At 49.9% G+C, this 15,606-nt stretch overlaps 1 protein-coding gene across 3 annotated transcripts in view; it reads right to left on the minus strand.

The window, feature by feature from the left end:
- LOC135811250 (tripartite motif-containing protein 2-like) overlaps positions 1–15,606 on the minus strand; it is a 252,222-nt gene that overhangs the window by 142,164 nt on the left and 94,452 nt on the right. For all 3 annotated transcript variants that reach the window (XM_065324450.1, XM_065324449.1, XM_065324448.1), the window contains one exon: positions 11,206–11,361. In XM_065324450.1, the coding sequence (XP_065180522.1) occupies positions 11,206–11,361 (156 nt within the window). The remainder of the gene's footprint in view (positions 1–11,205; positions 11,362–15,606) is intronic.

Here is a 15,606-nt window from a genome sequence, read left to right on the forward strand (position 1 = left end):
CAATTATACCAAAAGTTTCAGTATCTATGAATAAGACTGCCAGCGGGTTGATGTGATATCGAACCTATCAACTGGCTTTCTCTGCCTTTGACTGCTCCGCACCTGGGTTGTCTCTGTCAATGGGAGTGGGAGCTCCGCCGCACTTCTGGGGATGCTGGGCCCCGATGGCGCTCTAACAGGACAATCGCCTGTAGGCGGGGGGACATTTGGCCGGAACGTTCGATATGAGCGAAGAAACCTTCTATTGCGCCAGTACACAGGGCCACCATTTGTGACCAACTCCTGCGGCACTCCGACGTCAGAAAACCACTGGCGAAGCGGCCGGATCACGTCCTTTGATCTGGTGCCCAGTGCTAGACGATCAATACACAGCCAACCGGATAAATGATCCGTTTAGACGATATAACTGTTTCCGCTGCAGCTGAAAATATCTACACTGGCACGTTGGTAGGGCAGGGTTGGCACTGGGTCGTGCAGCAGGGGCTCCTTTTGTTGCGACGATCGGTAACGGCGGCATTGGGGGCAGTTCCTGACCATATTGTCAATATCGTTTGACAGTCCTGGCCAGTACACAACTTGACGTGCCCTCTGCTTCGTTCGCTCCTGGCCCTGGTGTGAGTGGCTTTGGTACCACTATCTGGCAACCCTTCAGGATGATGCCGTTCTCAACAGACAAAGAATGCCTCACGGACCAACACGGCTGGATGCATTCCGGCAGCGAATTCTTTGCGTTTGGGAACCCCCGCTCGACAGTTTCAATGATCTGTTGGTAGGCATTGTCAGCCCGTGCTGCTTCCTGGAGCTGCGCTTCTTTTCAGCTTGAGGGAATAGGCTGCTGATCGTCGCCACAGAGGGTAGTAACCGACGCCACTCGACCGCAATCCTCGTAGGGCAGTTCCCCAGTGGCAGTGTCCTCCTTAGGCGGCTGACCAATCGGCGAGCGGGACAGTGCGTCTGCGATAGCGTGGTCTTTTCCCTTGCGCCACGAAACCAGGTACTGGTACCCCTGCAACTTAAGCAACATTCGCCGAATGCGGGGATTTTCGATTTCCATCAATGAGTACTTATTCATAATGGGAATGAGTGGCTGATGGTCGGTTATCACCTCGAATTTCGTCCCGGAGAGATAGACATGACATTTTTTCATTGCCCAAGCAATAGCTAGTTGCTCTAATTCTATCATCGCATATCCTGATTCGGTATCTGAAATGAATCGGCTGCCGCATTGAATCAATCGCCAATTTCCTCCTTGCAACGGTAGGAGTGCATAACCAAGACCGTTATTTCGAGAGGCATCGGTTTCCAAGCGAGTGGGGGCACCAAACTCATAGTACGCCAGGGTCGGTGTTCGCAACAAGGAAGATTTGATATTCAACATTGCGGCATCATGATCCTGGTTCCAAAGGAACTCAGCATTTGCCTTCAGCAGACTCCGTAATGGCTGCGTCAATTTGGCGATTTCATCGCTGAAATCACCGAATTGATTAACCAAGCCCAGAAATGAGCGGAGATCAGTGCGTGTGGTCGGGGTCAGAAATTGTCCCAATGCCGACGTTCTCTCTGGGTCCATACGCCATTCGCCTTCGTTGACGAAGTACCCGCAGAACTGAACCTCTGACTGAGCGAAAGCGAATTTCTTCTTTGAGAATGTGATGCCCTTCTCTCGTGCACACTGCAAAACCGAACGGACACGCTTTACATGATCATTGAAGGTTGCGTCATGCACCAAACAATCATCTACAACCTGTGCAAAATTGCCGATGCCCTCAAATGCTTGATCCGTTCCCTGGTTAAACTTATCCCCCGCCACGACGAAACCCTGCGGATTTGGAAGGAAACGGTATCGCCCCCATGGAGTAATAAATGTGGTTAAATGACGCGATTCAGGTGGCAATTGTACTTGCCAGTGCCCATGACGGCCATCAAGTGTGGTTAAGAAGCGGGCATTCTCAAGATTCGCAACGGCATCTCGCGGGGTGGGCATGGGGTTCGTTGGTCGTTGAACCTGTGAATTGAGCTTAGTCAAGTCAATTGTGAGGCGCTTTTCAGCAGTGTTCTTTTTGTCAGCCAGCACGATTGGGTGGCACCAATCACAAGGGTCGCTTACTGGTTCAATGACTCTTTCCTTCACCATCTGATCAAGCTGTTCCTTGACCTGATCACGGTAAGCAAACGGAATCGCTCGAGCTCCGTTAACTCTGTATGGTGTGGCGCCGTCGTTGAGCTTGATAACCATCGGCGGACCTTTCATGGTTGGCACTGCATCGTCGCTAAACACATCAGCGTATTCCTTAAGAATATTCTCTCGGATCAATTCGACTTCATAGCGCTGATCGGACTTGGGCATTTAGCCGGGAGCAGGACGCAACAGAGATAGCGCACTTCTTGGCAAGTCTGCCGGAAGTATTCCGAGTTTCTTCAGACTCTGCCTTGATAGCAGCGGGCATTGCAACCCCTCATACACGTGGATCTGTGTTGCGATCTGGCGATCACCGACCGACAGCAAAGCCGTGACCATGCCTATGTTCGTGAGGCGACCTCCATTGGCATTCAGAACAACACTGGGGTCCGGGACAAGGTCACATGCCTTGCCTCCCAGTTTCCGAAGTCCATCCAGGTTTATTGCATCGACGTCACTGCCTGTATCGGGAAGCCATCTGAGCTTCGCTGCTGACCTTGGGTCATGGTTGTCCAGGCATGTTGGTATCTCGATGCGATCATTGTTGCCGCTGAAGTTTGCGACTTCCAGCCGCAAGTGACCAAGCTGGGGTGCATCCGCTGGGCATCTTCTCTGGAAATGTCCCTTCTCACCACATGAATTGCAGGTCTTCTCTCGGGCAGGACATCGGGAGAGCGGGTGGGAGTCATATCCACACTTAGGACACTTGGCTCTAGGCTGGTTGTCTCCCTCCTGCTTTTGAACGGGCGGTTTGCCACTCGGTTGTGGTTCATGACTGCGAGTAGAAGACGCATTGCTGCTCGACTGTGACTGCTTGCTCCGCTGGTACCGAGTTTTGCGCAATGCCTGTGCACGGCCGACTTGCGCTTGTGGCATATGTTGCTGGGTGGCTTTGGCAGCTTCCTCAGCCATGCATATCCGAACGGCATCCTCCAGCGTCAGGGCTGGGGTGGACAGAAGCCTATGCCTCGTGTCATCATGACAAATGCCAACCACAAGCCTGTTGCTCAATGTCTCCTGGCCTCTCCTCTGGACGCTCGACCAGCATTGGCCACATCAACGGAGGCTACGTGTGCAAGTAGTGCAGAACTCTCCAACTGTGAAGTCACAAGCCTTGTAAAGCTCCTTCAACACCGTCAGGAAGGAGTCGAACAACTCATTATCGTCTTGTTTCAAATTGTAGAACTCCAATCTGTCCAGTAAAGGGTTACGACGACGTCTTACAAACGCCTCGATGGCCCCGATGATAGCGTCATCATCGTCCTCCTCGGAAATACAGATTATGTCTTGGCGGATATACCGCCGGAGTTCATCGTCTAAGGACTGTCTCAGTGCTGCCACTCTGGTTTCTCGGTCCTGGGACCTGAGGTGCTGGCAGCGTACAAAGTCCTCCCACGATTCTTTCCACGTCGTGAAATCTGCCAAGGTGGCGGTAGCGTACAAAATTGGGCGTTCAACATTGATGGAGGTCTGCTTTGTGGGCTGACTTGCCCTCTGGGGTTCTCTTTCACCCTGGCTGAGCGCAGCGTCTAGCAGCGCCACCATTCGGTCATCCCGGGCAGAAGCCTGCTGTGCTTGATCAGCGATCAGTTGCGCCAATCGGGCGAGGGTTTGGTCCTGCCTTGAAACTGGTTCACGTTCGCTGTGGGCCAAGTCGCCGTCCATCTTGGTTGCTTCTCCACCTTCCGCGTCCATTGCTGCAATAGCACGTTGGTTCAGGCCACTGCGCCATGTTATGTTCCACCAACTTGGTTAGAATGAATCAACGTACATAAGGAAAGTGCCTTATGTACAGACTACATACATGTATTAGCGCTACAGTCTACATATTAGCGCTAGCTAAATGAGCGTGCCAATTGTATGAATAATGTGAAACAATCGATCCCTGTCCTCTGAAGTACATACAATATCACACCAACATGGGTGTCCCAATCTAGGCGATTGTCAACGTGAACGCCGAGGTAGTGCGCAGAAGACGCTGAAGGGAGGAGACAATCGCCGCTTTTGACTGTTAGTTCCTGTACAAGCTGCTGGGGAGATATAGTCAAAGCCTGGCTCTGGCGTTCAAGATGAGGCCTCAAGACTTCAGCCAACCCGCCAGGGCAGTTGCCGCTGTGGTGAGGGTTCTAAGATCCTTTGCAGGTGATTGTAGACCAAAGAAGGCTGCACGCAGTTCCAAGCAGTTGATATGAATGTGCTTCTCCGCCAGTGTCCAAAGTCCTGATGCATGGCGATGACCACAGACTGCTCCCCAGCCGACTGTTGATGCTGCATCCGTCTCCATGACCAGGTCTGGAACTTGCAGAGGAATAGAGCGTCCGTTGAACCCTCCAGGTGCTGAAACCACCAAGACAAATCATCCAATGCTGCTTCGGAAAGCCGGGAGAATCTAGAGAGCAGCTGAGGAAATCAGCTCCAGGATGCTGGCAAGGCGTCAAGCCGTACCCTGCCTCTGTGTAACCGTTTGAAGGTATTCTTGGAAAAGACAATGCTTGCTCAAGGCAACACAACTGATATAGGGCACTTCGTGCCCTAAGGTGATAACGCGCGTGCTGACAGGATAGGGAAAGGTGCAAGATACAGAGCTAGAGGGCAGATAAGGTTAGCGCTAACAGGGAACTGTTACACCATCCCTCCCTCCTAAGCGAGGCACATGTGCCTCCAGGGAGTCGAGGAATATGTGGAAAGGGAATAATCAAAATGAAATCGTGTCAACCCAACAACGCTCATCTAATTGAAGCACCGTGCAAGGTAACCAAGGACAGTCAGGCGAGTGAAGATAACGGAAATGGGGAAAATCTAAAACAGGAGGGGAATGGATTGCTTAACACAACAAGGATCAAGTGGGAATTCTCAAGGTACACGTGCAATTGAATTTGAGCGAGTAACATTTCGCTGTAACAATAGTGTCACTAACATGCCCTGGACGCCTTGTAACGCCTCAGAGCAACTATCGGCCTACCGGCCTCGTCCAGCAAGTTCTCTTCTGGCTCCCAGGTCGCTTCGTCGTCTGGGTACCCTTGCCACTTGACAAGGTACTGAGTCGGATGCCTTCGCTGGCGATCGTCAAGAATCTTCTCCACCATGTATCTGGTCTGACCGTGCAAGTCAGTGAACGGTGGCGGGGGTGGCTGCCGCCTGCCGGGAATAGTATTCTGCTCATACCGGCGCAGAGCAGTGACATTGAAGACAGGGTGGCACCGAATAGCGCTGGGTAGATCCAGCTGATAGGCGTTGGGTCCGATCTTCTTGATGATTGGGTAGGGCCCGAACCACTTAGGGCGTAGCTTCTGTGAAGGCTGATCCCGGGCTTCTGCGGTTGTTAGGAAATCCTTGTACACCAGCACCATGTCGCCAACCTTCAGGTTGCTGGGCACTCTTCCCCTGTCTGCATACTGAGCTTGTCTAGCCTGAGCGGCAATCATGGCGTCCTTTGCCAACTTGACGGCATCCGCCCGATCCTGGATCCAGTCTGGGGCACTCCCTCCTCCCCTCCGTGCCAGGAAATCTGGTGGGGACTTGGGATTAAGTCCATAATTTAGATAAAACGGCGTGCTAGAAGTGGAAGACTGATATGAACTATTAATTGCAAATTCGCAAAGAGGCAGAAGCTTGTCCCAATTATCTTGTTTGTGGTTAACAAACGCTCTAAGCACATCCTCAATTACTCTATTCATTCTCTCAGTCTGCCCATCGGTCTGTGGGTGATTGGCAGTACTAAACGACAAGGTGGTACCTAATTGATGAAACAATTCCCGGAAAAATTCAGAAGTAAATCTTGGGTCCCGATCACAAACAATAGTGGAACTCAAACCGTGTAATCTAAACACATTCTGGAGATACAAATCAGCAGAACCCTTAGCGTCAATTTTGGAAGTCGTAGGGACTAAATGGACACATTTTGTAAGCCGATCAACAAATGTATAAATTGCATCAAAGCCCTGAGGGGTCTGGGGTAAGCCAACGATAAAGTCCATGGAAATATCTTTCCAGGGGGTGTCTGGTACTGGGAGCGATTGCAGCAAACCGGATCTAGGCAACCCACCCTTAGTGCGCTGACATATGCCGCAAGACTTAACAAATTTCTTCACGTCAAGGCCCATCTTGGGCCAGTAGAAGAATTGACGAAGCCGGAAATATGTACGATCCCGTCCCTGATGGCCTGCCGTAACACAGTCGTGGTACTCCTGCAGGAGCTGAAGCCTTACTGCACACTTGGGTACACACAAGCGATTGTTTGGTGCTGCACGGAGGTATAGGTACCTGGACTCTTCATCCCAATAGTACTGCTCGTGTAGATTATCAGAGGAATCGCCGCGCAGCCGCTGAATTATTGGGGAAAGCTGCTCGTCATTCTGATATGCTTCCGAAATCATCTCAGCAACCCTATCACTCAGTTCCAAAGCAAACTCAATCGTATTCAAATGGGGTGCTGGTAGGATGGGTGGGCAATCCTTTTCCTCAACTACATTGCCAATTGCTGACCCGCGCAGATCAGGGCGGCGGGATAACGCATCAGCCATATTTTCCTTGCCGGGTTTGTGATTAACTGTGAAGTCATAGTCTGCAAGAAATTCAACCCATCTAGCTTCGCGCTTAGTGAGATTGGCTTTTGTGCTCAAGTAGACTACGGCCATGCTGTCACTGAAAACTTCAAAATGCTGGAATAGATAAATTCTCCAGGATCGCAGTGCAAACACCACCGCCAGGGTTTCGCGTTCTGCAGCAGTGTAATTTCGCTCCGCTTGTGACAGCTTACGACTGGCATATGCCACAGGATGGCATCATACCGGCTCAACGGAAAAACTGTGAAAGATTGGGTGTCGCTGAAGTCTTTCACGATAACCTTTACCGGACCGGTCCTCTGCAGTTCCGATGATGTCGATGAGCCATCAGCCAGGGTTACCTTCAGTGTTTCGTCCTTGCTCTCCGTAACAAGGCCGTTTCTTTGCACGAAAGCTTCCGATATGAAGTCGTGCGTTGATCCCGAGTCAATAAGCATAATTGCCCGGCGGCCGTTGATCCTGCCCTCAACACGCAGAAGGTCATGCTCCAAAGGAAGCTCCGTGCCCTGTACTGCGATATCAACGTTGCTGACATGGGATTCCTGTTCGGCAACATCTTCCGAATCAGCTTGCAGCGTCGGTTCTTCCAGCTCTAGTACGCTGTAACGGTTGCGTATGTCAACCGGGTAACCGTTGGGTGCTTTCTGCTTGGTCGCCAGCGAGCGCACGCCATTTTTCACTGGCGACCAGCGTTTGGGTGTTGATTGCTGGGACAATCCCGAGCTAGGTGACCTGGCTTCCGACAAGCGAAGCATCCACCCTGCCGACTCAGGTGACGCCTCTCCTCCGGTGTTAGCCTTTGGGGTCGTACGGGCTGACTTCGGTGCTGAATCGGGTTCGGCTGTTGGTCCGCCGTTTGCGCTGACCTGATCGCTTGGCTCAGATCAGTGGGGTGCTCTCGCAGCACCCGGGTCTTGACAGATGGGTGCAGTCCATTTACGAACAGCAGTCCTCGGGTCAGCTCGTCGATCTCAGGCACTTGTAGGCTTAGGCGCGAGAACTCGGTGACATAGCTCTCCAAGCTTGAGTGCTGCCTGACAGCGAAGAGATCCAGTCGCACCCGCTCTTGATGATGCAACGGACCGTACACCTTGGCGAGGGCTTCACGCAGCGCTGGCCACGTCGAGAACTCCACACCCGTATCCAACGATGCGATGAGCCATAGCTTGGCGTTGCCGCTCAGGAAGCCCGCTGCGTAATCCACCATCACCGATGAGTCGGTGATTCCCAGTGACCGAATCGCCAGCTCAATGGAGAAAGCCCACTCCTTGAACTGCGAGGGCTTGCCATCGAAGATCGGCGGCTCCTTAGCGTGCCGAGGCTTCCCGGACGAATGAGCGGGCGGCACAGGGAGCGGTTGTTGTCGGTTGCTCAGACGGGCGCTGACTTGGCGACTGGCTTCACGGACCTCGCTGGCCAACCTAAATAGCAACACAGAAAAACAAGGATCGCCACGACAATGGCGAGCTCCAAGAACACAATGTTAACCATCCTCTGCTACCAGTGTAACCGTTTGAAGGTATTCTTGGAAAAGACAATGCTTGCTCAAGGCAACACAACTGATATAGGGCACTTCGTGCCCTGAGGTGATAACGCGCGTGCTGACAGGATAGGGAAAAGTGCAAGATACAGAGCTAGAGGGCAGATAAGGTTAGCGATAACAGGGAACTGTTACACTCTGGGCCATTAAGCTCCGGCAAGTTGTCAACGTGCGATGGACCTTGTCCGTAGGTAGTTCTAATGTCATGGCTATTGAACTGATCTGGAATCCCAGAAATTCCAACACCTGTAAGAGCTGAGGTTCTGACTTGCTGAAGTTTACCTGGAAACCCAGGGCCAGCAACAGATGAATGAGATTGGCCGCATGCTGCAACGCCTCTTGAAATGATCTAGCCATGATGAGTATATCGTCCAGGTACACGACCAGATGTACACCCTGTAGTTGGAAACAGGTGATCACCGGTTAAAGGAGCTTGGTGAATTGCAGTGGAGCAGATACCAGGCCAAACATGACAGGTGCAAATCGGTACTACCGACACTGCCACAGCACCTAAAGGAAGCGACGGAGGGTTGGATGCACTGGCATTGACATGTATGCGTTGGTTAGGTCCACTTTCACCATAAAATCGTTCTTTATCAGTGCCTTCCCCATGGTGGCAATACCTTCCATTATAAAATGGTGGTATTGCACAAGCCGGTTCAATTCCCGCAAGTCGGCCACTGGGCGCATCATACCGTTCTTTTTCGGTACACACGGTGGGCGGAAAAAGCCAGGTGTGCCAGGGGCACCTTTTCCCGGGCATTGTTCTCTTGCAGCGCCTCCACTTCCTCTGTCACCACTGCTGTCAAATCTTAGGACATCTTCCTGGGGAGTGGCTTCCACCACTGGACTGGTTCTTGACTGAACTCCAGGCAAAACCTTCGCACATATTGCGTGACTTCTGAGTCTTCGGTCAGCTTACGCCAGCGTCTGGTCTGACCACCAAATAGGCCGCTCGGACGTCCCTGGACCTCCGAGGCGGCCAACCTCCAGTCCAAACCCCACTTGGGTAACTGGGTGCATCCACACTGCAGTTCTGGTGGTAGTGCCTGCCAGCACACCTCTAGAAGGAAACGTATTAGGCGCTGTTTGGCTTCGGAGGGCCGTGCTTGTTGTCGGGCTGTTGGTGTGACCGGGGTTGACACTGCGGCTTCTTGGAGTAATGTGGACGGTGAGGGACATGGCTTGCGGAGGTCCACCCATTCCTGCGGGCTCCTCTCCCTAAAAAAAACGGCACAGGGGAAGCCTCCGAAGGCTTGCGGCATTTGGTGTTGCTATTCCTCTGGTCTTGTTCGAAGCTTTGCGGCCGTCTGTCTTTTCCAGCCACATGGGCATGACTTGCAGGCAGCGTATGACGTACATCGGCCCAGGCCTTGTCCGGTTCTGCTCACTTAGTTTTCTGCTCGTTCTGGGCAGAGCCAAATATTGACTAACCAGGGTTAGCAAGATCTGCTGGGGCTAGGATAGAGAGCTTGCGGTGGATCTTAGATAAACAGATGGAACGTCGTTTTATGGTGAGTGCCTGTTTAGCATCTACTGGGAGCCGCAGTGCCGCCGTAGTGGCCTCCTGGATCATCTGCTGACCTTGCTCACAGGAATCAGGGTTTTGCTTGTACCTCAGGAATGAAGCACAACGGGATCCACCACATTCAACACCTTCGGCTGCGTAAGGTACTGAGGCCTATCCGGCCGAGCCTCTGAACGAGGTGGCTTCCTGTCAGCAGAATATAACATGCGGGCGACTTGCGCATCCTAAGCCAGGACTAATGCAGCGGGATTGTCCGGGCAAGGGTAGCGGCGGGAAAATACCTGCCCGGATTTGCGTCGGAGTTCTGAGCGAAGACATGACTTGGGAAGCTTGGCAGTTTCGTACAAAACATATCGGGTAAACCCTTTCTGCTCCTCATCCCCGTCATCCACTGGCCGGTCAGTATTGGGACCCACACAGTCGGACTCCGGACTATGTGTGCTACCAGACTGAGAGTCCAAATCATCAGTTGCCACACCAGACACAAGCGGCAGGTGGCTTGATTGTGCCAGACCTGCTGGATCTTCAGGATCACACAGGTTTGAGGGAAGAGGTTGTAGCCTAGGTGGCTCTCTCGAGGTGGACCGAGCAGCAAGTGACTTCAGGGTGGGATTATTTACCAGGTCGCCATCAACGAACCCGCCACGCGTATGCTCAAGACCGGCTCTAGAAGCATGAGCGGGCAGAGTAGACCTCGCCAAAGAGGACTTAGCCAATTGTGAAGGAACTGGGATCAGGAGTGGATCAGTTTCCGGGGTACATGTACCATCCACGATCCGCGAGTCATGCTCTTGCCTAGAGTTGGACTCCAAATTTCACACCCGCATCGACTATTGTGGAATTCCAAAGATGCCAAACGCCTTTCGAGTGGGCGCAAAGCTTGGCCCAGAGCCTGCTGGACTAGAGAAAAAACATCCTGAGGTGCGCATTCCATACCGAAACTCAGACAACAGAAAACTTCAACTAAGCACTTCCTCGAAGAAAAAAAAGGTGAAGAAGAAGATAGAGTTTCCGCGTTTGAGCTGATGGATTACGTGTCGGGCAGTTTTCTTTTACGAAATTTTTTCTCCCAATTTGTAGTATAACTGCTATGTCGAGCAAAGGAAAACCCGATTTCAGGTCGGTATACACTGTTATTTCGAAGCCCGAAGCTCCGATATGCAAAAAGAATATTGGGATCCTAGAGAAAGTTTCCCACTTTCCAATGGTGTCATCACTTTTAAAACCGGAGTAACTATCGTAAGGAAATGTGGGTTGATAACACTATCTACCAGACCTATGACTTACTGTAGAGTAATACTGCAGATGTAGTTTACATGTCTTGCTATACATCAAGAAGATGATGAAAATTGTGTATTGAGATAGATGTGGGTGCTGGTTTCTATAAACTAACCTTCACCCGATGATTGCTCAAAACCGCAATAAAGACCTTTCCATCGTTGCTGATTGTGATGCCATATGGATTAGTGAACTGCACCCTGCCATTACCCTTGCTACCAAATGATGTGCAGCTATTGTGGATGGACTTATAGTGATTTTGTGTTGCAACCTGTAGATACACAGTAGAGATCATATTCATAACTTAACAATTCTGACCGGGTGAAGATCATACTAGCTTGTTGGCCAATCAGTATTCGTCATACAATCTCTTCACATAACGGGAGAAAAAATAATAATGAATGTTGAATATGTTATCGATGTGGTCTTTATAACATACCGTGCTATGTGCACGGTGTTTGATTACGTATTGGCTTAACAAGGAACACATATCAAGAAACGGTGTAGGAATTCACTGCACGGGAAAACAAAACACTTCAAAAACCTGTGCGCTGTAAATCAGGCTGAGTAGTATTGGTCAATTCTTCAGCTTTGCACTTTTCATTGCTATCAGGCTGAGCCCCATTCCCCCAGTGCTGTATTGATGAAGCCACAAGGGACAGAACCGGTGTGTGTGTGTGCGTTTTTGTGTTTGTGTGTGTGTGTGTGTGTGTTTGTGTGTGCGTGTGCGTGTGGGTGTGTGTGCGTGCGCATGCGTGCATGCGCGAGTGCGTGTGTGTGTGTGGGTGTGGTGCCACCTAGTTCGGTTGGTGGGTACACTTATGCCTGATTGTGTTGGGTGTGTTGCCAACAGGCTCGGCTGCTTGAAGGTGTAATGTTGTACCTGCCACCTTTGTTGGTTCCAGGGTTCATATACTTTCTATTTTAGTATACATACCTGTTAACCCAGAGTTTTGTATATTTTTGGGGATTTCAGGGTGATTTCACCGAAGTTTTGGGGATTTCAGGGGCTGTCGGCCGTTGCGCGGTTCAATAGCCAATTGAGTCATTTTTCCAAGATTCCTTTTGGGTCCCTCTCCCCTCTCCCGGGGAGACCCACGTGACCAGTTTTGGCAGTGACAACAAGTACAAGTACAAGTGTGTGTGTATGTTTGTATGTGTGTATGTGTGTATGTGTGTATGTATGTGTGTTCGTGTGAGGGGGGGGGGGGGGGGCTGGTGGTGAAATTACGTCCTCCGGAAACATAAAATTCATGACTTTTTCACGTGACTTTTCTGTGAGCAACTCTGCTCGACGAAAGTGTATTATTGGAAGGGAAACACTCCAACACACTCAATGGACATGTATTCAAAAATCTGCAAGACCGATTGATGGGAATAGAGTCTCAGTCTAAGTTGCCATTGGTCGATTAATCACCACTGGAACCAATCAAAGTAGCAGGTCGATCTACGTGTTCTCGCATGTCACAGTGCAGCTTGTTGTTGTTGTTGTTTCTGTATTTTACTTCACCATATGAACAGGCAAGACTGCCTTCTCACCGGGGCTATTGGCCCACGGCTCTCACAATATGATGAAAATGTTTAAAATGTGTATGAAGAAGAAAGGAACGGAAAAGAAGATGAAATGAACGGAAAGAAAACAGTAGTTATTAATTTTATGAAGGGGAGGGGTTAGGAAATGGGTATTATCATAGTTGATGAGAGAAGTTTGATATCAAATATTCTTGTTCTATAAACTATTTAGTACGGGCATTTCAAGAGAGTCATGCATGGGTCAGGCAGGATTTGGACTAGGATAGAGGACAAGAACATAATTGATGAGCATCTGTTCAGGCAGAATCTGTGAAGAAGACATAGTAGGCACAACATCGGAGAGCTAGTTGAGGAGGGAGATAAGGTCATAGCCAGACAGCAATGCTTGAAATGTGTGGCGTGCGTCGCAAGCGGGAATATCAGCAGTGAGAGAGTTCCATGTGGTACTGCCAACAAAGGCGATAGAGCTACGGCCTGAGGGACCAGGTAGGAACGGGACTCTGAGCAGTGGCTGACCTGACCACGCATGACACAACTTCTGTCCACATCCGTGGCAATGAGGGAGTAGTAGGATGTGAACAGTGAGCTGGCTCTGCCATGAAGGCAGCGGAAGACGAAGAGAAGCAGACGTTGCACGTACAACTGGTGGAGCTGAGGCAATGATAGTCTGACAAACAGGAGAGCAATGGGGGTCGTTCTGTGAAGTTGGAAGATGGCTCGTATGCCAGATTTAACAATGCGTGTCAGTCGATGTAGCAGCAGTTTGGATAGAGCGGGACAAAAACAGTTTGAGGCATAGCAGAGAACAGACTGGATCATACTCATGTACCAGGCCCGGCGGGCATTTCTCCGCGTCCCAGATCGTCGTCGCTGTTACTAGTACTTCAAAGTATAATTATTATTTTTTATGGTTTACACATGTGCCTTCCCTAGCATCGCTCTTCGTAAGTAACGCTCTTTCTTTTTTCTTCTTCATTTTCACTCTTTGATTTGCATTTTTGTTCTCGGTCCGTGGTTGGTTTCACCTTTACTTCTTTTTATTGGCTATTTTCATTATGTGACATGAAGTGCAAACAGTAAATAAATAAATAAAAATCTAGGGGGAGACCGTGGTGACGCTGGTACTCATCGCCTCTGCTCTCGAGGGTGCCCCGGAACGACGACGCGTACAGGAAAAGCCAAACTTTTTGCATGTTATCTGCATTGTAGTCGTACCATCACTTCACAACTGCAACTTGTATGCGACCAAGGAGACATCGGAGTGGAGGCTGCTGAACTGAGCAAGATCTTCCACGTTGAATACGCGGTAGCGGGCGACGACTTCGATTTTTCACTTTTTAGCTTTGCTGTGCTGAGCGAAGTGAGTCACTTCTTTGCGTTATGAAGTTTTTACATCTTGCTGTCCTGTTCGCACTTTGGCTGGTGTTTTCGGGGATCACGCAGATTCCAGAAAAGCTAGCTACTATCCCTGTCATACTATTCTTGCTCCTCAGTACTTTTGCTCTTCTCTTTCTCATTGTGAACCAAACACTGTAAACGACGAGCAGTTAGCCCAGTTCTTTTGTTGCATGGCAATGTGCCTGTTGGACAAAATGCAAAACATCGTCACTCCCATTGCTTTACAGCACGACATCCTTGCCTTGCGATGACTGTCGTCTTTCGATAATGTGAATCATCCCTTCCTATGGTTCCAATAATGTCATCTGTCTGTCTTTCATGCCGAGAGAGCCACACAGAGAGCAACAGAACAGGAGCGAAAATTAGTCAAAAAAAGTCGGAGAAAGTACCAACATGGTTGTCATTAAAATTCTGAAATTGGTCCACCTAGCGCAACCTTAGTCTCGTCTTGACGTTTCCTTCATTCTCCTGGGTTTTTACCAATAACCAGTGCATGCCGAAGTAGGTGGTGTTATGTGTGTGCAGCAAAATATCGAAAAAAAAGACCAACAAGTAGGAATTCATTGGTCAGAAAAAAATACGTCCAATAGTTGTGGCGTGTAAACCACTTTGAGTAGTAGCGTACTCGAGCGATAAGTGCACTATTTTTTAATGTCCACCACAGATGGGGCGCTATTCAAGATAGGGCACTATTCAAGAGAGGGCAATATTTCAAAACCAAAGAAAGCAACGAAACAGAGCCTAAAGTTTACTGCAACCAATCAAAAAAAAAAAGGGCAGCAAGAACTGTGATTTTAATTCTGACATGGACAAAAGCAGTATCAAAGGATCACCAAACTTGCACATGAGCTTGCTTCCAAGCCGGCAGGGTGGGGAGGGGGGGGGGAGGGGGGGGGGGCATTATACAAGAGACGGGTTTCTTTTTTCACTGGCTCTTAGAGACTAGTGCAAATTCGAGATAGGGCTCTAATCGCGAGAGCACGATAGTGGTCAATTCTTCAGCCTTGCAAGCTGGTGCATGCTGCAATCCCAGCACAACTTAGTACGGCTTCTGTTGTAGTATCGCTATCATCGTCTCCGGCAATGGGCGTCAAAGATTAAAGTTATGCAGAACTGCGACAACAAGGCACAATCTGACAGTGGTACTGAGACATTCGACGACCAGACACCTAGCTCCAACACATGTACCAAGCACCAACCAACAACTTTCCAACTTGGACGTCTCAGGTGTGCGAAGTTCCAAATGAATGGAGTTGAAGTGCAGCAAAGATATGCACAAGCTGTGTTGCGGGGTAACAAAGAATGCCGAACATTACAGGATGAGTAATGAGAATAGAAAGACAATTCGACGTACTGATCATACTCCAACTTGAAGACGCAAAGTAACAGACCACCCAACCCGAAGGTATGTAATATACATGAAGAGGGGAAGCCAAGCGAAGACGATTTCTTGTTTTTACAAATATCACAGCTCACAGGCAAAGACAAAAAAATTGCATAGTGGGAGCATAGTGTTGGTGAGGCTTTTGCCCTCAGCCGACCTGAGGTCTTGACGTCATGGGAATTGTGACAAACATGCAGAAAA

This window comes from Sycon ciliatum, chromosome 3, assembly GCF_964019385.1.
Source record: "Sycon ciliatum chromosome 3, ocSycCili1.1, whole genome shotgun sequence".
Taxonomy (NCBI): domain Eukaryota; kingdom Metazoa; phylum Porifera; class Calcarea; order Leucosolenida; family Sycettidae; genus Sycon; species Sycon ciliatum.